This window comes from Equus caballus, chromosome 20 (assembly GCF_041296265.1).
Source record: "Equus caballus isolate H_3958 breed thoroughbred chromosome 20, TB-T2T, whole genome shotgun sequence".
In the NCBI taxonomy this organism is placed as follows: domain Eukaryota; kingdom Metazoa; phylum Chordata; class Mammalia; order Perissodactyla; family Equidae; genus Equus; species Equus caballus.
In genome coordinates, this window is record NC_091703.1 from 57,127,450 (window position 1) to 57,150,861 (window position 23,412).

General features: G+C 38.2%; 1 protein-coding gene across 43 annotated transcripts in view; it reads right to left on the reverse strand.

Annotated features, from left to right (window-relative positions):
* Positions 1-23,412, reverse strand: part of DST (dystonin) — a 440,189-nt gene that overhangs the window by 123,074 nt on the left and 293,703 nt on the right. For 36 of the 43 annotated variants that reach the window (XR_011430068.1, XR_011430067.1, XR_011430066.1 and 33 more), the window contains 9 exons: positions 14,687-14,815; positions 12,373-12,461; positions 11,277-11,412; positions 4,639-10,170; positions 4,362-4,511; positions 3,998-4,213; positions 3,662-3,811; positions 2,569-2,802; positions 1,278-1,430 (listed from right to left, as the gene is read on the reverse strand). Coding sequence is in view for 40 of the 43 variants with exons in the window: in XM_070245730.1 (XP_070101831.1) it covers positions 1,278-1,430; positions 2,569-2,802; positions 3,662-3,811; positions 3,998-4,213; positions 4,362-4,511; positions 4,639-10,170; positions 11,277-11,412; positions 12,373-12,461; positions 14,687-14,815 (6,789 nt within the window). In the remaining 3 variants the exon portion in view is untranslated. Of the gene's footprint in view, positions 1-1,277; positions 1,431-2,568; positions 2,803-3,661; positions 3,812-3,997; positions 4,214-4,361; positions 4,512-4,638; positions 10,171-11,276; positions 11,413-12,372; positions 12,462-14,686; positions 14,816-14,922; positions 17,755-18,310; positions 21,047-23,412 lie in introns of those variants that run through there. The other 7 variants (XM_023624291.2, XM_014734513.3, XM_023624293.2 and 4 more) reach the window with 2 other exon arrangements.

Here is a 23,412-nt window from a genome sequence, read left to right on the forward strand (position 1 = left end):
AAGAAAAATGAGATTTTTATGTTTAACAAAGGGATGTGGTTTGTAAACCACTGAAAACAATGAAGTATTCAGTCTATAATCTGTACAAATTTACACACATCAGATCTTTTTATGTTATGTGGGTGAATTTATAAAGCTTTTAAACACATGGTAATATTATTTATTCTGTTTCTAAACAATTAGCTCTCTAAATTATGTGCGAAGTTGTTCCTAAAATAATTTCTATGCTAAGATAACAATGTCTTCTCAACACCAGAGCTCTGTAATGTGTACTGTTTGCTTCCTTGCCCTGCCTGCCAGGAAGCTCGAGACTAAGAACTCTCTTCAGCAGGTATATAGCTTTCCTCTGTCTCTATTTCTTTTTATAATTTCTCTTCCTTCTTTACTTTGCATTTTCATTCTCTATTTTCTATGCATATTGTATTACTATGCATTCTATTACATTCTATGAATATTCTATTATATGCATTCTGTATACTATTCTATGCATTCTCTATTACTATGCATATTCATTCTCTAAACAAACTGTATCATGTTTGAGCTTACATACAATGTTTCCATACTTTTCTTTTAATCCTCTTGAAATTTTTCAGATAAGTATTTGAACCCAAAGAGATACTACTTATTGAGCTACTGTTACATGGCATGAACTGTGCCAGTCAACACACAATATTTACTTAACTCTTACACTAACACAGCAAGGTGAGTATGACCAATGAAGAAACTGAGGCTCAAAAAGATTAAATTACAAGGATAATAATGTGTACAGTCTGGATCTGGACAAAGAGCTATCTAGTTACAATGAGAATGTTCTTTCTTCTGACACCAAAATAAAGATATCTTTATCTGTCAGTACTGTTTGTTCCTTCAATGTAAAGGGACAAACTGTAGAGAAAGATGAAAGGCACAAGATGTTAAGAAAGAGAAAGAACCCAAAATGATGCCTATTTCACCCAACTTGCAAGTGCATGGGGTGGCCTTAAACAGATCCGAGTTTTAACTCATCACACACAATATTTCCATTACCAAATCTCCTTTATATCTCCCCCACTCAATATCTCACCAAAAACCAGTCAAGAAAATTACTTGGCTTGCTTGAAGTTGGAAATGTAACTCTTAGTATAAAGTTTACAGCTCAGGCCTGGGGCATCTAGCAATGCCTTGCCTCAGAAAGCTAAAATGATGGCTGTTTTTCAAAAATCCTGACTGCTTCCACCAAATAACAGGATTCACACTTAACGTCAACATAGACCTGCTGATACAAAACCAAATTCTACCTCTTGCTTGGACTGGTACTTCTGTAACTCAGCTGTGCCGTCTCCGATCACGAAGGCTTCCTGGTGACCGATGAGGCGGTTTTCAGTCTGCGTGAGGAGATCACATATCCCCTGGAGCTTCTCTTTGTACTCCTGCTGACGCTCTGCCACAATCTAAAGCGGAGCAAAACCAGAGCATTTTACACGGGTGGTCATAAACTCGCTATTGCGAGAGCTCCTTATTACATTTTGCAAACATTTTGCAAGTTTCCCCTCAACAAGCTTTTTCCTATGTATGCTGTAAACACGATAGCAGTGGGGTACAAACTCAGCAAGGTGACAGAGAAAGTAAGAGCATGTCCCATACACAAGGAAACAGATCATGGGGGGGTGAAACTGCCCAAGAGAATACTGGCCATGCACATGTGTAAGAGATGGAACTTCTGATCGACAGGAAGAAGCATTCCATTTTCTTAAGCTCTTGAAACCTGCGACACACACAGTTAATTCTGTAAAAGGATATCAAAACAGAAGTTAGTCGTGATTTGTCTGTTAACATATTTGAGATGTGTATACAGGTTATCATGCTAGAGACAATGCCTGAGTGGTTCAAGAAATAATAAAAGGAACATTGCATGCGATATTTTTACTTAATCACTATGTCTAATTCCATTCCTAACTCTTGGTTCATTATTGCTAATTACTTACATCTTTCATTTTCCTATTTTATATATACTAGATTTTCATCTTATGGGCCTAGATCACATTTATAAGGAGCCTAACACATCCTGTCAAGGTACTGAGTGTTTTATATTCATTCTTCTATCAAGGCTCAGAATACTACCAGTTGAGCACTGTGACTATTTCCAATTTTCCAGTGAGAAAACTCTGCTTAAGTGACTTGCCATAGGTCACACAATGAGTGAGTGGGGCAGCCTGGCTCGAGCACCTGTGCTCTGAACTGCTGTGCCACACTGCCCCCTAGACGAAAAAGATACCCTAAACTTTCTCTATGCACATGTTCATCAATTTATCCACTGAAATTTATGAGCACATCCGTATTTCCTACTCTGAGAAAAAAAGTCAAGACTCTTATCTGAAAACAGTAGTTTAAGGGAGTCATGAAAATCTAAATAAACTAATGATAGCATTATTATGGGAAAAAGTATTGTTATATATTGTCGGATCTCTACATTGTATCTTATTATGCCAAACCTTTCCTATTGTGCCATAATCCCTGGGTATCTACATTACAAGTTCCACACTGAAGGACTAAAGCCAAAGAATTCCAACTCCACAAAGAAAAGCAAACCTTCTGGTCATCAAGATCCTGTTCTAGCTGTAACTGAGTCTCTAAACGTTCCACCTGGGCGGTTACTGATTCCTGCACATCCAGAAAGCACTTCTGAGTTGTATTTAAGAGTCTCAGCAGTTGTTTGCTTTGGTTAGGAGACAGATCTTGTGCATATTCAGAGATGAAGAATTGCACATCAAAGGCTGTCGTCTCCAGTTGCATTTTGGTGTGTCCAAGGTCTTTTAACACATTCTGTGAACAAAGTAGTACAAGTTACCAACAGGGAGTTAAGCCATGATACAAAGTTTACCTTAACAATAATATTTATTTTTAAAATATGCTTCTTATATCAGGGACTCAAGGTTTCATTGACATTTTTTCATTATTCATTTCATCAAAAATCTATTCATCACCTAGTAATAGATGGTAATGATGAAATTATTTATTACTATGGTAATTAATATTATATAAAAAGATAACCCCTCTAAGAATATTTTAACCTTGCCACATCATACTTAAAATGTAACTGCAACAAAAGGTGAAGACTCAACTTATATACATTTAGCACACTGAAGGGAAACATTAAAATAAGGCTTGCTAATATTTACAGTATCCATGTAATCGTGGTAGCACATAAATGAGACCATGGGAAATCGGAAACATAAATGGGCCAGAATTTCAGTTTCCTGACTCCCAAGCCAAGAGCTCAACCATCATTCATGAAGCATGCTGTTCAAATTAAGAACTTGGGGGGAAAAAAGGCATGACAAAAATGACTAATACATACATAAACACTACTTATATTTGATGTATTAATACGACTAAGTTATACTATCATGGATCTGACTAATACATAAATAAACACACAAAGACAAATCTCAACATGTCAGTGGTAGTAAGAGTTTGATAAGGTAATTGGGACAGCACCAAAATGACATTTATAACGTTGTGATTATTTTACGGTTGTATCAACTATGAACAAACATGTCACAGAGATAAGAAAGGAAAGAATCCCTTACAGCTTTAGCAAAGTCATATTGGTTCCAAACATTTGTTATATTAAATACATAGGTTTTTAAATGTACTTGGTCTTACTTATTTTGATACTTGCCTTGAGAAGCTCCAAACTTTCCTTTATATGCTCAGTATCTTGAACATTCACAATCTCAATATCCTTCACAGATTTGCTCTTCTCTGATATCCAGTGTGAGAATGACTCAAGTTTATGCAGAAACTCCTCATGGGAAACTTCTAGTTTAGACTAGAAAACAAAATTGTGTGATCATTTCTGTCTGTCTCCAAATTTCAAATTCCTACAAATAACGACTCTGTGTTAACGGCTTATTAGCCTGCAAATAAAATATTTCATCTTATGACTAAATTTTCAAATAATCAAATTTTCTTCGAAACTCAAATTTGACTCAGCGTGAAACATTCTGACGCCTACCATTTCACAGTCAATTGCGAGCATGATGTGCTTCATTCTCTCTGAAGACGCGTCGCTGAGGGAGGAAAAGGCAGCCTGCAAACTTTGGTGGCTCATGCTCAGTTCTTCAAGGTGTCCTCTGGGGAAGTCATTGGGAAGAGACTTTAAAAATTCTTCTGCCAACTTCATGTCTTTTCTTAAAATAACAGCAATTGGAGCCAATCCCAATTCAAATGTCTACAAAAATATATATATATTCCAGATGTACTTAGTGAGAAACACCAATATAACTCATATTACAAACATAACAGTAAAGCGCTCTGCGTATTTTTCCAAGTTAACATCAGCTTACTTCTATCCATAATAGGCAGCAGACAATTCTTACCTCTAACTGTTTAAGTTGGTTCTTCAAAGCTTCTAGATTGTTATCCAGAGAGTCCTGGTTGTCTAAGGGCGGCTTCATATCTTGAAGCAAAGCCAAATACTGGTGCATTTTTGACGTGTGCTGTAAACACTGCTGTAACTCGTTGGAAAACTAAACAGAAATTTGGACATTTTAATTCAATATCCTATATGTATGTTTTTAAAGCAAAAAAACGTATGGGATTATTCCCAAATGTTTCATGCAGCTACTTTCATAGAAAATGTCTAAGTCAACTTACTTGTTCCATTGAGCTATCTCCGGAAGTCATTTCTTTTGACCCTGAAATACATTCCAAATGGCTTGGGAAATCATTGCACAGCTCCTCCAGCTTCTCACCTCTTGGCAATGCCGATGCACACACAGTAGACTTTTCTAGTCCAATTTCTTTTATATTTTGTAAATTAAGGGAGCAGTAGTTTCCTTCTTTGCTTTTAAGATCATCAAGAGCGTGTGGCTGTTCACCCACCATCTCAGTAGTAGATGATTTTTGATTCAAGTCTCCAATCTGTTTCACTTTCTCGGAATATCCATCAGCAAGCAGCTTGTAGAAAATATTTTCAAGTGGCAGTGGAATTACTTGAGATATAATACCTCTTTTTTCTAGATCACACTCTATCGGAGTTAACTCTTTCATCAATTCAAATACTCCCGTAATTTTTTGGCTATACTGATTTTGCTTAAGTATATTGAGGAGAAGCTCGGACTTAAGATTTGCAATACAGAATGGATCATCTCCACTCTCTGCTTTTAGTTCTGGTGAGTTATTCATGGGGGAAACTCCAGAATAGTCACTGATTTTAGAGTCACTGGGCACAACAGATGCTTCATTTACCAACTGTGATGTTGTAAGCCTTTTAATTAAGTTTTGAATTAAGATTTTAGTGTCTGCACAGGCTGACGGTCCTCCAACCTCCTGAGGATTTCTTTGGCCTTCTTTCAATCTACTTTTTAAGATAGCCTTTACATCCCCAACAGCTAAGTGAGGTAAGTCAGAAATCTGAGCCTCCTCTTCTTGGAATCCTGGAGACAAGCCGCCTTCTTTTTGTGGCCGTTGCTCAATTATTTCTTTCTTATGGTTAGTTTCTAAGAATGGGTAGTCAGTGCTGAAAGTATCACTGGAGTTATCATTTCTTATTCCATTTGTACAGAGTTCTGACTGCACAAAATCAGTATTTTTCCCCAGGCCTTCTACATTTCTAAAAGGTATGACTGAGAGTGTGCTTTCATTTCTTTCTGGTGTGAACTGAGGAATTTCTGTTCCTCCTTCTGAGATACTTTCTTCATGACCAAGATCATTACATTGGCCCATCTCATTTAGAGGTGAGACTTCCTGGGTAAGAGCTGCCTTCTCTTCTGCATTATTAACTCGTAACTGCAAGTGTTCTTTCATGGGAGGGGAAGCTATTAGAGGACAGCTTGGAATATCTTCATTTGATTTCACTATATCTTTTGCTTTTATATTTTTAGCACAATGTTTCAAATAAGTAAACAGATCAAGCTCTTTCTCAGGTGCATCGGTGACTGAATCTTTCCCAACACTTCTATTCTCTTCAGACAATATAATGTCTGAAGCAGTGTCATCACTGATCACTTTGGAAACCGATGAGTCAAATATTTCTTCAAGATTCTCAAATGGAACAGGACTTTTACTAACCATCATTCGTCCTTTCTTTGGTTCATCTTGAAAAGTTACAGTTGCTTTTTCAAGGCTTCCTTTCTGACTATGTTCTTCACCGTTTGTGGTTTGTGGAAATGGAAAGTGATTATTAATTGAATCAAGACTGTCCTCTATCCCTGTACTAGGTAAAAGCTGGAGATATTTACTATCTTTTCCTAGGCCTTCCATAAGCACTTCTCCTTCACCTGGGCACATTTTTTGATTTAATGTTTCATCTTCTATTGGTATATCATTTTTGTCATCTCTCTTTTTAATTAGACCTCTTCCATTAGTTTGATGATCTTTGTGAGTTACAGAGGCTACGGATGACAAATGGCTTTCCTCAGCAGGTTTTCCTATTAAACCAGGCCCAGAACAAATGATTTTATCAAAACATGAGTCGACTTGACGTGTCACGTTCTCAAAATATTGATCTCCACCTTTCACAGAGTCAACAGATTCTGGCCCTCGAATCAACTTAACCTTTGTGTTCATTAGATCATTATCTAATTCAGAAGTTGAACTGATATTAATATTATGTAAAATACCTACATGGCCAAAGGTGTTTTCTGATTCAGTGTCTTTAATGACAGGCAGCAATACATCCTTAAGGGCCATCTCGTGATGCAAGAGGTTTTCTTTGCTTTTTCCAACAACCTCAGTTGTATATTCTGGAAGGTTGCTACTTTCAGTAACTAAGCTACTTTTACTACTTGATCGTAGCTGCAAAACATTTACACTTTGATGTTTTTCTAAAGAATTATCAGTGTGCTTTTCACCCAGGAGAATCATTTCATTAATATTTTGATTTTCATGACTGTTTTCCTTTTCATTTATGGTGGTAGCACACAACTGGATATCCATATCTTCAGCCTCATCTTGGCACATGGGCTTTTCATTCTCATCTCCTGCTCCTCCTCCTTCATCATCACCATCATCATCATCATCATCATCACCATCATCATCATCACCATCATCATCATCCTGCTCATTACTGTCACATACAGAATCCCCATAACTTTCTTCTTCATTTTGTGTAGAATCTAAATGGTCAGTATCTGATTTAAATTCGTGTCCAGTTACATACTCTTCTTTTCTCCCCCTCCAACAGCCAGTATCATCAAATTTTAACGAAGCACTGAAGCTCTCTTTTCTTCCAATTTCACAATCAGTCAGTGAGGCAGACTCCTCACCTTCAGGGTTATTTGAGTTTTCCCTTTCTGATGCAGTTTCCAGCAACTGTCCACTGACCTTGTATGAGTCAACTGAATTTAAATGTATGCTTTTACCAGAACCCAATTCAGCTTTCTCGCTATCTACATGAAAATCCTGAAGAGACTGAGCTTTTGCCCTCACACTTAGGCTATCAACTAGTTCCCCCCGGGTCACCACAGAACTTTCATTCTCTTTTGAAACATCATAGAAAACATCACCAAGAGGAGCAGCCCCATCATTTTCCTCTCGTAGTGTGTCATAGTCCTCAGGTTGCAGACAATCACAATCATCACCTTCAAGAAGCAGAGAATCATGGTCATCATCTTCAAAAAGGGGAGTATCATAAAAATCATCATTGCTATCACTGTCTGTTTCTGTGTCACTCTGCTGATCATCCAGTGGTGACGTTTCATAGTCTCCAGCACTGACAGTTTCTTCAAGCAATGGTGCATCACAAAGAGGAGATGCGTTGGCATTATCAGCATCACCCCTTGGAGTCGCAGCATAGGAGTATTCTCCCACTGTGGACTCATTTTGCTTGTCTTCAGGATTCTGCTGGGAAGCAGCATGCATTCTTTCATCTTCACCATAAGTATCTGAAATATATTTATCACTGTGATATTGGACTGGAGGATCACTATAACCAATATTTAAAGATTTTTGTTGAGAGTGTTCTCCCTGTAAACTGACGTTAATAGCTGCAATTCCCAGAAACTGGTCTTGAAATTTTCCTCCCATTCTTTGACCCAATAACATGGTTTGGTCATTGAACGGCAATGGAGAGGTTTCACATTCATTTCCATCACTCTCTGTGCTATGTACATCACTAAAACTTCCCTGGTGGTTCCTCAATTTATCATGACTTAACAAGGCACTTAGCCTGGGGGAATAGTCAAAGAGAGTTGAATCCTTGTTTATATTATCTTCATTCTCTGTTTCATTCAAACCACAGATTCTACTAGTTTTTGATTTAGCAATAGGATTTGTTATCAAATCACTTGCAAAGTCTTGAACGTTTTTAGAATGACTGCATTCATCTGTATGGTCTTTTGTTTTAACTTGACTTTGATTTTCACAGTTTCTAAGTATGTTTTTGGATTCTTGTCTAGGCATGCTAACTTCTGCAAGTCCAGGCTGTGTTAAATACGATACAGAACTGGGAACATGCACACTGGATGAATTCTTAACTTCATGATCAGTTGCTGTTATATTTGCCAGGTTTTCAGACTGATAAAATTGACTACTGAAAACATTATTTTCCATTTCATTAAATTCTTCATTGATGGCATGCTCTCTATTTTCAAGGATTTCTTTATGTTTAGGTTCTCTGCTATGACATTTATCAAAACTACCTGGTGAAGCTATACTTTCATAGTTTTCTTTACTTGGAACATTATTCAGAAATATACCAGGGAGTCTTAACACATCAAGACATTCTTCTACGGGGGTGTGCTCATCCAATTCTGCACTGCAGCCTTCAAGTAGCATACTAACAGCTTCATTCAAGTCTCCATCGTACAGCAAAAGCCTTTGCCCTGTGTTTGCATCCATATAGCTATTTATCATCAAATAAGACAGGAATAATTTTTTAGTCTGCTCTGAGCTCTGAGTTGCCACCGGCTCTTCTCCATCAAAAACATCCTCTTCTTGCCTGTAATCACTGACTGTAGATGGTTGGAACTTACAAAAAGAGAGCCATCGTCTAGCATTTTTACAAGCTTCGACATCTCCCAAATCTGGCATTTTATCAGGCAGTATTATACTTTTTAAAATCGATGCTGTGTTATTATCTATAATTCCTCGCTGCTTAGCAACATCCAAACCAATGACTTGAGACGTTTCTGGGATATAAAGAGCAGCTATTTTCTGCCTACCATTCAGGATTTTGTATGCCAATTCATTTGAGATCAGCTCTTGCTGCAGGGAAGAAGACGTGGGAAATATTTCACCAGAGTGAGGCCAAATGAGTCCAACATAGCCTCGCTGAGCCTCTAGTACCAAAAGAGCGCTGCTGGAAGTGATTAAGTCACACTGGACCGCTTCGTCTACAGTTAAACGTCTGGCAGGGTTTGAGTGGATGATTCCACCTGTTTGAACCTGGTAGGTGAGAATACTGCTGGCAGTGTCTCTGTCAATCATCCCTTCTGCCATAGCTTCCTCAATAGTCATTCTCTGACCAGAGTTGCAATTGATCAGACCTCCAGAAAGAAGCTGTGCGCCCAATAACCTAAACATGGTTTCCCGGTCTATGAGACCTTCATGAGCTGCCCGTAAAATGCTGATGTTTCTTCCACATTTTAATGTTATTCTGCCTCCTCCTTGCGGTCTCACAGGTAGAAGCCGCAACCCAGTGTTTTCCTGTAAAATACTTCTTTGTATAATATCCATTAAAGACACCCTCTCAGAGGTGCAGGGGTCAATAAGATCTTTGCACATATTTTGCCTTTCCAGGACTTTAGAAAATAACGTGGAGGAAAGCAAGTTCTGTTGGAAAGCCTTTTGTAGGGTCAACTGTTCTCCAGTGCCTGGAATAACCAGACAGCCTGTGGAAAGCAGTATCTCGAGAACTCTGACGGCCATGGATTCTGATATCACGCCTCGAGCCAGAGCATCTAGCACTGGAATTGTGGTAGATGACACAGCAGAAATAATCTCCTTTGCTTGATTTAGTTCTTCAAGTTGGCACAGAACTTGTTCGTCAATAAGGCCATGACTTTCAGCATCTCTGAGGTCAAAGCATTTTCGTAATTCTGGTGCAATTAGACCTGAAATCATTAGCTGTGTCTCGAGCAACCTGATTCCTGTGTCATAGTCAATGAGGCCTCCTAAAACTGCCTGAAAGACTGAAAGGACTTCTCCAGTTGTCTGATCAATGGTGCCTGCAATCACCTTATCCAGCTGAAAGGAAAACAGAACATTCTCAGGTCAGTCCGTGAAACAAGGGTAGGCAGAGTTTCAGGAAACTCAGTTTGCTTTTTTTAAAAATAAATAATACACTTCGACAAAAAAATCCTCTACTTACCAAGGCGCAGCAAGGCTGTGAATGTTAGGCAGCTCAAATGCACAAGTGATCTATGTCAGTGATCTATTCAACAGCACAGGATGTGATAAAAGCTTTGAAAACAACATGCATCTGTGAATTGAAAACTTAATACCGTGTACATTAACAAGGTTAGTTGAGGACACCACAGAGCAAATGATGATAGTGAGAAAACAGAACACATACCTAGAAGGCAAATCATGCTTTTGCAATTGGGTGAGATTAGTCTACTGACATGAAAGAGAGTATCAAACCCCATGCTATTGATGTTTACAGCATACAGACTCCTTCACAGACAGTCGAAAACTAACAAACCAGAAAAACTGCTACATACCCCCAAAATGTGACAAATTGTGTAGAACGGTATTCCAGGGAGTAAGGGAGATGAATATAAAGATAATTTTTTGAATAGTGAATATTGTGTTGAATATTGGATATTTTGAATAGGTATTGTCAAGTTTTGAAAGTTTAAGGACAGGCCAAATGTTAAGTGATTTCTGTTATATTTTCAGAAGATACTAGGGCATCCTCACTATAAGATATGGCCTAGTATTACTCAAACAAATCTCATGAATATCTCTGAAAATCAAACAAACCCTTTAACACTCCAGGACCACCCTGAGAGACGACTCGCAGGCTATTTTCTAACATCATAGCTCTATAGTAAAATACCTAATAAAGCAGCAAAAGAATGGCTTCTAAAGAGAAGAGTTAGAAAAATGAATGATTCTTTTCTTTTACCATGCAAGGCAGAGATTAAGATGTCACAGAAACTGATGACAGCAAGTGTAAGATTGCTCTTAATAAACAACACTGAAATCTCCAAATCTGTAAGTAAACTCCATCCACGTTTTTTCTATGTACACAATTCAAGGTCATAATTATCACTGACATATACATCTACAATCATGCAATAAAACTAAGAATCTTGAAACCACTTCATGTTTGAAATAAAGAGTATTACCTTCTCCTCCACATTTACATCTCCTAAAGTCTGGGATTCTTGTAGCTGTTTCAGATATTCACTAGAGAATAAATTATAACTTTCTTGAAGAGTTTTCACTTGTTTTTCCAATTCATTTCTTTCTTCATCTGTCATTCTAAAATAACCACAAAGAATGAGAGGAGGAATGAAAGACTTCAAGTGATAAGGATGACACAGTAGGCTCATTGATTTTCTAAAGTAGAATACTTTTCTAAATAAGCACACGATCATAAAATGTAACCTCATATACAGATTGCTCAGGTCTTAGAATGGCTGTATATGAAGATTAAGGATGGCCCTAAAACATCTAAGAACCCTTCTCTCGCCTGGAAAAAGGATTGAAGGGTGTAAACTAATATATCAGCACCCTTCTAGCACATACCAATTTCTAAAATAACAATTGCTGTTATCCGTCAGAGGGAAAGATCTCATTGTCAGTCCCAACATGGAAAAAGGACAGTAAGGTGTCATTACTCAAGACGAAACTTGCTTAAGCTGAAGGATGAACGAAGAAATTTACAAGGAAATTAACCTGATCTAAAGTACAATACAAAATCACTTTGGAATAATCCTAGAGAGTACAGCCAAAAAGGGTTTAAGAAAAGGGTAGATTCCTTTACCGCCTGCATTAGCTGAAATATATGAAGTGCCTTGTTGCAAAAACTAGGACAAAAATATGAGAAATCAGGTTGCCACAGGTCTCAGCAAATAAAATGAAGAACATATTCACACACATTTTCCAAAGGTAAGTCTCAGAGAGCACTACTTAGAATGGAGACTTGGCTTGGAGTTTCCACAACTCACTAGCTATTGATCCTTAACCTCTCTGAGTCTGTTTCCTCATCAGTAATATATGGAGATAAAAAGTACATTTCAGGCTTTTGGTAAAGACTAAAAGTGACTAAAAGTGACAATTAATTAAGCTGCTAAATTTATAATGTTATATTACTAGGTAAATTTGTGGTTGAGTTCCATTTTCAAAATCTCAATTAAAATTTATCATCTTCCACCTTGCTGAACATTTTTAAGACTACTTCCCTACTTTGAATAAGAGAGCTAACAAAACCCAACATACTTGTCTCCATGTTTAGCCAAAAATAGCTGCATAGTTTGAAGGGCTTCAGATAATTGTTCCTTCTTGGTTGATATTTCTTCACTGGAAATCTGCACGGTAAAGAAAATACATTCAAATTCTCCCCTCATAAAGACTAGACAATAGTAATCTTTAAAAAACTAAGTTTTCATCAACACCCAAATGATGGGTCTATTTTCTGGGTGACCCATGTCAATAATCTATCACTTATTATCAGTGTGTAGGCCTGGATAAAAAGAGTACTTTATCTGAATGCATGATTAAGGAAAGTCCCTCTCTCTATCCATACTGCCATCATTTTCATTAGGAAATAATAATACAGCATTACATGGTTCCTGCATTTGTCCCAGCCCAACCGTGAATAAAGGTTGCCTTAACATCTCAGGTTGCCAGAGGTTCAGCACTGGCCCAATGTCATCCTTGTACATCACAGTACTCTGAAAGATATGTGAATGTGGAACACAGCTCGAAAGAGTACCTTCCTTCCCCCAACTTCCTGGATACAATGCTCCTCTTGAAAAAATTGTGGCTGAAAGTATTAAACTACAGGTCTGCAGATCAAGATTAAGTAATTTCTATTACTGACTTTCACTTGCATAAGTCACCTGTGATGGTCAGAGGACTAAAACTGATCTGTTTGAGGAAAAGCAAGAGGTTGTAACACTTACCCCTAATACCTCAGTATGTTATTTCTGAATACCTAGTATCAGAAATGGATTGCCATTCTTTGAAATGAGCAGACGCGAGAGGAACTGATGAGCCAATGAAGATAGATTTCCCCCACTGTATTCTACTTAGCGTCAATGTAAAGTCTATTTTATTAGTTATAGGTAATCATGAGGCCACATTGATTTTTTGAAAGACACATTTATTCCTCACATCAATTACTTTAAATTTCCTTTAACAGAGAGACCATCAAGTGTTACGAGAGATCCATAATGTATGCCATGACCTGCATTAAAAAGCAGCTGTCCACTTTTATGTCTACTCGGCCTAAAACTGATCCAGTGAAATTCTGGAGAATTTACAACCACAGAATGAGAAAATACCAAGGGTTTATAATCCACGTTTCCCAAAAGACATTTGTTATCCTCAGGTTTATGTCCCTATATTAGTTCTTTTCGTATTTGACGGGGGGCGGGGGGGAGAAGGTATTTTAAACTAAATATTTGCATAAAATTACTTTGAAGGTTTTGGGTTTAAAACACCAAATGTAATTGCTTTCCAACTTATTTCTACCACACTATATGAAATATTGTACACAAGACTATGAGTTAATATGGCTTTATTTCAAGTGAATAATAATTGAAGTATATATTTGGCTCCATAAACTTCCCTAGGGGGGAATCCCAGATAAGATACTCTGCCCCCTATCGCAGGCAAAATTAGACAAGACACTGAAGTTTTCCACTGAAACAGTCAACGTCTATTTCAACTAATGGCAAGTGAGCACCTGCACAGAACTAAAAAGGGAAGCTAATGATAACCCCTAAAACGTCAGGCAGGGCTCCATAGGAGGGCAGTGTAAGAAACGTATTGAGAAAAATGCTCCTTAACTTAGTGGAAATCTATTTTTAAAAATACAGCAGCAATTCCATTGCTATCACCAGCAGCAGCAATACTGGAATTTACACCTTAACTACGAACGCTCCAAGAGCTTCAAGTGGGACCGTCCAACAGACACCACGGAGCACTAACATCCCACGAGCTGCAGCTATCCAACTAATGCCAAGTAGACAGGGTACAGAAGACAGCCCAGAGAACTAAAGAATCTAGAATTTCCAGTGATTGACTGGAGAACACTTTTTAAGAAATAGAAAAGATCCAGAAAAGCACAACTAAGTTTAATCCTCAAAAATGTTCATATCCCAGTTTGTGTTTTTGTTGTTTTTGAAACTTTTCGTTTGTGCCTGTAAGAATGAGACTGCCTATCTTTATGATATGGAGTGTACGGATTTACTCGGGGCACAAAATAGGATGACTCTCCTCTTCAGGAATTCTCATCCTAATAGTCAAGAAGCAGATCTAACTATTAGGAAAAGCAGCACAGCATATTCGTTTACTAAGAGTAAGACTACTATTCATATGGTTCAGGCTCTGGAATCAGAGACACATTCTTCTGCCACATACAGGGATTTCTTGTGCAAGTTACTTAACCTCTCTAATCCTCATTATAACTGTCTATAAAAGTAGGAAAAATTAAGGTAAAGAATTAAAGTTGCTTCTGGGTGGACTGTACCGACTCAGCAAATTCTACCCACTATTCTGATGATTAAATCAGGACCTCGATGAATACCTTGTGCTTAGAGAAGGTAGACTTTCCAGCCTTCTCTCCATCTCTCAGTGTCTTGCTGATATTTGATACCCATTTCTGCAATTCTTTGACTTTTTCAACATGCTCTTTCTTTTCTTCTTCCAGTGACTTCTGACAGGTGTGAGTGGTAGAAAAAAGATATATTCCAGTAAATAACTGTTAAACTGACCTCTCCACAGAAAACAAGAATGTAGAAATATTTTTTCATCACACACAGGTTACTGAGATATTTTATTCATTCACTTAACCATGTTTACCATGTCGCATAGCAGATGTACTTCCAAAATGTTTACAGCAGCAAAGGAAGCTGTGACAAGCATTCTTTAATGATCAGTGTGACCTCCCAGCTGGTCTATCAATACGACAAATTAAACTCAACTTTATTCATGAAGCACTAGGACATCTTCGAATTGCTGCCTTTGCATTAGCAATACAATCACAATTGTCTTGACAGAAAAGTATCAGACAATGGAAAGCTGAAAGAATCGAGAATGTCTACACACGTGTGAAAATACATAGAATGAAGAAAAATCTTTCCCCCTCCTCCACCCACCCATTTGTGACACTACTTTTAACTACAGAGTCATAACTAAGACTGTGGTAAACACTTAACATGTAAAGAAAGTTAGCACATACAGAAAAACTAAAAACTTTTTCACTTTTCAAGGTGATCTAAAACACTACAGCCTCATGCACGTGGGAAGAATTTACATCTCTATCTTTGATTCCATGGTGCTTTCTGAAGCTCTTTCAGTGAGTGCAATGGGTCATTTAATACATGGGGACCCTAACATCAGGCTGGATCTATTGAGCGATGGAGAGTTCTGAAGAGAGGATGCTGCAAACTTGCTGGAGTTCATCAGGCTTATCCCATATTCAAGGTAAAATACTTTCATTTTAGTGTGGGCAGGATTCAAAAAAAGAACCTCAAAGTTAAATGGAGCCATTATTAAGAGAAGTAAATTTTTAGTTATTTTCAATTTAAAAATTATTCTCTCTTCTGAGCAGTCAGCTATTTCCACCCCTCAGGAAATAAGTAGTGCTTTGAGTATGTGACACCACTACTAGAGTGTATATTTAACTGTCACCATCACGCTCTGGACAGATCGCATGAATTAGCATCACCGCCACACAGATTTAAACACGTTCTACTATGAAGAATAGTAGAGGCTAGAAATTCCTGTCATCAAGGGCTCAGATACTTCCAAGAGTTTAAGTCCGGTGTGGAAATCAAAATCCGCTTTTTCTAAGGCTTCTTTATATGTCAACTTTCTTTTTGTTTGGGGACACATTATATTTCTGACATACGACTTTTGATCTTTGAGTTTGGTAGCGATGAAGACATCTATAATACCTACTTGGAGAGCCTCTTCTATCGACAGCCGGGACTGAACCTGTGGCTCGATCAGGCCCCCTGTCAAGTACTGAAACTCCAAACATCGGACTCCCATTTCCTTACTGATGATATTTGCATTCACAGCTTCCACCACTGACATCATTTTGTTAGTGATGGGGTGGCCAATCCCTGCAATTACTAATTCACACTGTCGCAGCTGCTGGGCAAATCCCTCATCAACCAGGCCTCTATGCAAAGCTTCGGCCACCCGGTACTTTTTCCCCATAAGAGGATCTATTATCCCCCCTGTACTGACTTGGGCTTCAAGGCATCTGAGGGCAGTAATCCGATCGACCAGATTTCTACGGGAGGCCTTGAGGACAGAGATCCGTTCCCCACTAGCTGTCAGCCAATACCCTGCAATAGGACTATGCAAATCCTTCTTGGGAACTAACCGGCTCAGCAAAGAATCGGCGAGCTCTGTAAGAGTGATGAGGCCTTCCTGATACTTTTTGACCAAGGCTCTGTCAATTGCTCCCTGCTCTATAGCCTCATTAATATTGAACTGTAATCCTGTTTTAGTGTCAGTCAGCATATGAGAAGGATGCCCATAGGATTCAAAAAATGTGGCTTCCTTCCACTGATATTGCTGCCCTGAAAGCTCAAGGTACGTACTCTTTTCGATTAGGTTTCTCTGGAAAGCTTCATATGCAGTCAGTTCTGCTCCCGTCTTAACGTCTACAACAGAAATCCTATGAGTTTTTGCTACATTGAGATTGGAAATGTTCCTCTCTCCAAATGGAAACAGAAAGCACTGGCCATCTACATCAAATACACACATTCGCAATAATTCTGAGTAATACAGAGCTTGCTTGTTATTGGGATTAGGAAATACTCTTGTGTTGCTAGATGGCTCATGTAAAAATTGGAGGATGGCATTATTTAACAACCCTTGCTGCAGAGCAATTTCTGGAGGAACGCGAATGCCTCTGACAGGGTCAATGACACCCCCACTGGCAATCTGGGCCTCCAAGATGTGTTTACCTTTTTGTCTGTCAAGCATTCTATTTTCCATAGCTTGAAACACTGACAATGTCTTACAAGAATATGAATATCCCAGGGCTGCCTTCTCTGCCTCAAGGAGCCTAATTTTGAATTCGGGGTCAACAACTCCTTTAAGGACTGCATCTTCAACAGAATAGGTATGACCTGAAATGGGGTCAATTATAAAACCCGTTGCAGCCTGAGCTTCTAAAAATGCTAAAGCTATCATTTTGTCTATTATAATTTTCTTGGCTGCTGAAGCAAACGAAATCTTTTCTTTTGTGGATTCTAGGTAAAGCCCTGCAATTGAGGTGGGTTTCGTCAAAAACTTGCCAAGAGTTGTCTGAACTTCTTCAACAGTCTTAACACCAAGTCGCAGCTGCTCAATTGTTTTCATGTCCAGAAGCTTAGCTTCAACCAACTGCCTGGCAGTCACAGTTTGCCGGAGCCCTTGGAATTTAAATTCGTCATCCCTAACTAAACATGCATGATCGCCATCAAAGTTCTGCAAGGTTTCTGGTTCTAAGCCTTTCTTAAGAAAATCTTTCTTGAGTCCACCTGACGCTCTGCACCCTTCAAGCATCCATTCTTCAGCACTGGGAACTTGGTTCTTTTCTTGTTTTAATGTCGTGACTTCTGTATGCATATCATACTGCTTGTTCTTAGCTATCTGTAACAGGAATTTATAAGATGTTACAAGTCATCTAAAGAACAATATGTCACTTTACCCATTCTTAATCCAAATATAATTCCTAGAATAACAAAGATAAGATAAGTAAAGAGAAGAAAAATTTCAAACCAAAGAAGGTTCAGGAACAAGTAATATTATTTTGAGAGTCTAAAGTTTACTTCAGATGACAATTAAGGTATTAAAATGGTACGTTTAAAGAAGACTGAGATGAAATTTGTCCACAGAACACGTTAGAAATTAAAGTTAACTGCTTGCTTTTTGCAGCTTTTTTTATGATCACATTTTTCAGAATATAATCTCATGCATATAACAGTATAACCATTACATCTGTGTGTTTAATCTCAAACATTTAAAATTTAAAAATGATAATTTGTAGTAAGGATTCAAGTAAATCACTAGAATATTATAGCATTATTTACTGTCAGGACTAAGAGCCAATTACATTCAAAATTGTTAAAAAATTTAGCCTAGTGGAGAAAAGAAACAAGAGAGGAAGCTTCACATTAGGTGATAGGTTCTCAGAATCCAGATATACCTCTAAGGGTGCCAAAAGCTTCACCAGGTCCATTTCACACGTGTCATCTTGATACCTAAGAGGTGGTCTGGCATTGTGCAAAGCTTGATCTCTTATCTTCTCTATTTCTGATAGTCTTGTAATAGGGTTTGTCTCATCAAAAGTTATCTGTAATTCAGTGCTTGTTTGAGAAAAATACTCTGAGTAACACTGCTGGCTTTGCTCTTTCTCCAGGGGAGCCCCTGAGGGCCAGAACTGGACTTCCTTTGGTTTGTGTTCAACAACTCGATGTTGCCATTTTTCTTCCGACTGCTGTGGCTCTTGAGTCCATCTTGGTAGAGAAGACCTGGCCGCAGGGTGAAGCTGTCCTGTGTTCCTAGGTGAGAGGTCTCCAGAGTGTTGACGCTCCTTCGCTGTCATCTCAAAATCTGCTTTGAAGGTACAGTCTTTGGCTGGATTCTTTTTCTGGATTTCACACTGGAGCAAAACTAACTGATGCTCATGTTCCTTTATCTGTTGATCCATTTTTTGCTTCAGATTTTCGACTTCACGTTTCTGGGCCACCAGCTCATCTTCAAGTTTCCGACATTTTTGATAATGATTTGCTTCCACGTCCTGCCCAGCTTGCATCTTCTCACGATATTGCTGAAGCTGTCTTTCAAGTTCTCTAATATTTGTTTCACAGAGCTTCGCGTTCTCTTGAGCTCTGCAGTTTTCTCGCTGAAGAGACACGAAGTCAAGTTTGATGCCTGAAATGTCATTTTCAGTGATAACTTTGGAGTCCATCAATTTTTCCATCTTTTTCCGAAACTCCTCTGCCGAACGTTTGAATTTATCAGATTCTTCCTGAAACAGGACCATCTTTCTGTGGGTCACCTTCTCCTCTATGGTCTTTAAGTGCAGTTCGTCTTGTACCTTTTTCAACCTGTTATTTAACTCCTGCACCTGAGCTTGTTGTAGCTGGACCTTCTGCTCCCCCAGCCGCTTTTCCTCTTTAGAAGCATTCAGCTCAGCATTCAGATTTCTAACCTCCTTCTCAGTATTCTGGATGATAATGTTCTGCTGGTCACACTTTTGCTTAAATTCACTGACTAAATTTTGACTTTTGGCCAGGTCTTCTTCCAGGCACTTAATTTTCCTATGGAAATCCTGCTCTGTTTTTGTCTGTTTGTGCAAGTGTTCATTTGTGTTGCGTAGCTGATCTTTAAAACCATCTGCCTGAATTTTCAGAGCCTCGCATCTTTGCTGGATAGCTTGTTTCTCTAAAACCACATTGGCCGATTCCGCCTGAATCCTCTGCATCATTAATTTGGTTTCATTATTCTGCCGGGTGAGCTCATCCACCTTTTCTTTTAGCATTTCTGCACACTCATTGCTCTTCTCCAATTCTTCTTTAAGCTTTTGGATTTTATCATTATTTTCTTTCTCAGCTTTAATATTTTGAAGCAACTGCGCATGGCTTTTCTCAAATTGTTCTTTGAGATGATCTGATTTTCTCTGGCAGGATCGTATCCTCTCTTTGGAGAATTCCTTCTCACCCTGGAAAGAATTAACTTGCGAATTTAAATGCTGGATATTCTTCTCAGTGATCGCTTGGGTCCTAGTGATCCTGTCTACTTCTCTTTGCAGTTTCCCTTTCTCCTGCTGAAGTGACTCTAATTCTAACTCATAATCGTGCTTTATTTTCTTCAGGTCATTAGCTTCCTGCATGACTTCTTCAGCTTTGTCTGTGGTTTGGTCCAACTGCCTCCCCAGTTCCCGGAGCTGCTGAGAATACCCTTCCTCTACCTGATCCTTCCTTTCCAGCTCTAACTTGAGGCTCTTGAGTGTGTTATTTGTTTCATCCAGCTTTTCTTTCAGCAAACGAGCCTTTTCCTCAGATGAAGTTTTTTCCAGCTGAAGGGCATTCAGTTCATACTTCAGCTCTCGCATGTCTTTTTCGGCCTTTCTGTTGGCGAGTGTCAGCTCGTCGACCTGCTGTCTGAGTTCCTCTGCTCTCTGTCGCTCATGCTCTCTCTGAAGACCTGCCACGCCTCCGCCTGGCGCAGCCTGGGTGGTCGCACTGGTTGGCAATGCACTTTCTCTACATGAATACGGAATTTCACTTATTTTTCTTCTTGCTTCCAATTCAATTTTCTGCTTTTCTTTCAACTGTTTCTCTGCCATCTGTTTTTGGAATGTTAGGTCTTTTTCCATCTGCTTCACCAGCTTCAAGAGTTCTTCCTCATTGTCTCTCTTTCGTCTTAATTCTTCCATTAACTTATTTTTTTGTTGCTCCAAGTCACTGAGACTGGAATCTTTTCTTTTAAGATGATCTTCCAGGGTTCTTCTTGTAAAGGTGTTCTCCTCCAACTGGCTCCGGAAATTCAGGAGGTTTTCTTCCACGGCCGCCCTCCTGGCCTCGGCCTCGGCCGTGAGCTGCCTCACCCGCTCCAGCTCGCGCTCGGCAGCTTCCTTCTCCCGCCCGATGGTCTCCAGCTCCCTGCGGTACTGCTTGGCTTCACTCTCAGCCCTGATCTTCTGCAGAGCAATGTCTTCGACGTTTCTCTGCTGCTTTCTCAATTCATTTTCGGCGGCCTCCTTCACCTTTGGAAGTTCTTCCTCAACTCGGGACTTCTGTTTCTTTAGTTCAGCTACCATTTTCTCCAGTTCACTGATCTTCCCTGTCAGTTTGCTATTCTCAACCATGGTGGCCTTCTGACGCTGAAGCAGATCGGAATACGCCCCATGTTCAGAGGTCTCCTTACACCTTTTAATCTGCGAGAGACGTTTAAAAGTGTCAAACCTGTTCTAGTCAAACTTATGTTTAAAAATCCGAAGCAAAGCTCAGAAAAGTACTTACAGAAACAAGTGAAACCAAATGCAGAACAAGCACCATCACCATTACCACCACTTTCTTCAGAGAGGAAGCTCAGAAAGTCAGCAAGGGAGAAGACAAAAACCCTTCATGTCACATCTTCTAAATCAAAGAATCGTTTTTTGTCCCTCAGGAATAATTTTGTTTTATAAGTAAGCTAGCTCAAGATTTTATAGCAAGAAGGGACCTTACAAAACATAGTATGACTCCCACCTTTAGGGATGAGGAAAGTGAGCTACAGGGAGGTTAAATAATTGTGAAAACTCACACAGCCCCTCCTGCTCTCGCACACACCTCAGCCCTACGAGCTAAGAAGAACGTATAGGAACTGAATGCCATTAAGGAAACTAGTTTTCAATATCCAGCCCAATGGAAATTAAAAATGGAGTTTACATCCCCGTTGTATGATTAAAGAAACAAAATACAGAGCTTTGGAACAGGGAGCCAAATCAGGACATAATACTTAAGATGAAAGAGGAAAATTATACAAAAATTTGTAATTTCTAAAGTCGAATTCCTAGCTTATTTGTATTTGCCATATTATGACAATTATAATAATCAGAATTGCTAATACAAAGGCAGCTTTAGTCCCTGGTGGCTTTAGAAAAGATGTGCTTCGTATACTCACAGATGCTGTTGTCGTTAATGACATGCCTCATATGAATCCACCTTGACAAGTACCTTTACATATTCCATAAATATAAAGATATTTGTTAAATATAAATGCTTTTGAAAATATGCTTAGGGATTCAGCTCCAATGTATAGAATAAAATATAAGAAAATTTTTTCACTTTACTGACAACAGAATCAATCTCAGCTGGGAGGAGTTCATTTTGCATTGCCTACAGAACTACACGATCAGGCTAGTTTGTAATTACAATTTAATTTCTCTTTAGTAATACCGTAAGGTTGTTAGCTTCATATCATCAACTCAAAATCATTATGATTAGAAATAATTTAAACAGAAATAGAGAAATTATTTAATGTAGCAGATGTTTTTTTCCCTGAGAAGCTTTGGTAAATTTCAAGAATTGAATTTATTTTCTAGATCATACATCTTATTTTGCTTTCTCTGATTTCTTGATCCTCAATAATTTGGATGAGAATTTCAGTTGTTTCCTTTGCTGATTTAAATATGATTTTTAATAAGAATTCATATAAAAAGAAATCTCATCACAGGCTGCAATACTTAGTACTCTACTTATTTTCTTATCAGGGTCAACTCTTAGTGACACTGAAGCATTTTATCTGCTTAAACCATGAAGTTTTCAATGTATTTTGAGTAGATGATTTCTGAAAGGTGTTTCTCAATTCTTTATCAAACCTCCTTTAAAACTCAGCTGTTGCTGAGAAATTGTGCCCTTTTTTTCCTTGGTCATGTTTTGAGATTTAAAAAAATGAAAATTCTCAGAAAAAAATGTTTGTTGTTGAACCCTTACTGTCTTAATTAGAGTCACTTAAGTGATTGTTAATAATCTTAGGTTGTCTACATAATTCTGAACTTTTTAGCAAATACTAAAAAAATTACTACAAATAATTTAGTCCTGTTGCTGATTTATTTCTTGTAGACCTCAAACTTATTCACGTAAAAATAACTTCCTCAAGTTTTCTTTAAACGTTCTCCAAGAAGACATGCTGTCCTTTAGTCTCAGCAATTAATATTTAATATATTTTGCTGTCAACATAGACTAGAAAAGCTCTTTATCCAATATCCAAAACAGATACTCTATTAGCATTTCTCTAATTAATCATCTTCTGAAATTAACTTGCATCTCTCTTTGATTCTATGCTTATTAAGGAAAATTATGCTCTCTGACCAGGATTTCTCATGTGGGCCTTCACAGATTCAGTTTCAGAAACACTACTCTTTGGAGATTGAAACCTGAGCTATGTATCTTTCATAAGACATTCCATTAATGTGATCCTTAAGTGGTAAATTTTTAATCAGGAGCTTTTTTTAAATCTATTTTAAATTATAGTCTTTGCATGGTCTTCCATCAACAATATTGTTTTGACTTTCAATTCAATACAAATCTTTTATATTTCAAAGGATGACAAGCATAATTTGTGTATATTTCAGGCTTTTTGAAATATCTTTTGGTTCCATCAGCTTCTAGTATTCTACCTCATCAGATAAATTAAGCAAAGTGGCTCATACATCTGCCATCAGATATACACTAGAAAAAAGGAAAAAGACATTTCATTTTACACTTTACTGCTTAAATATACAATTTAAAAGATCTACATACCATTTAAAATGGAATC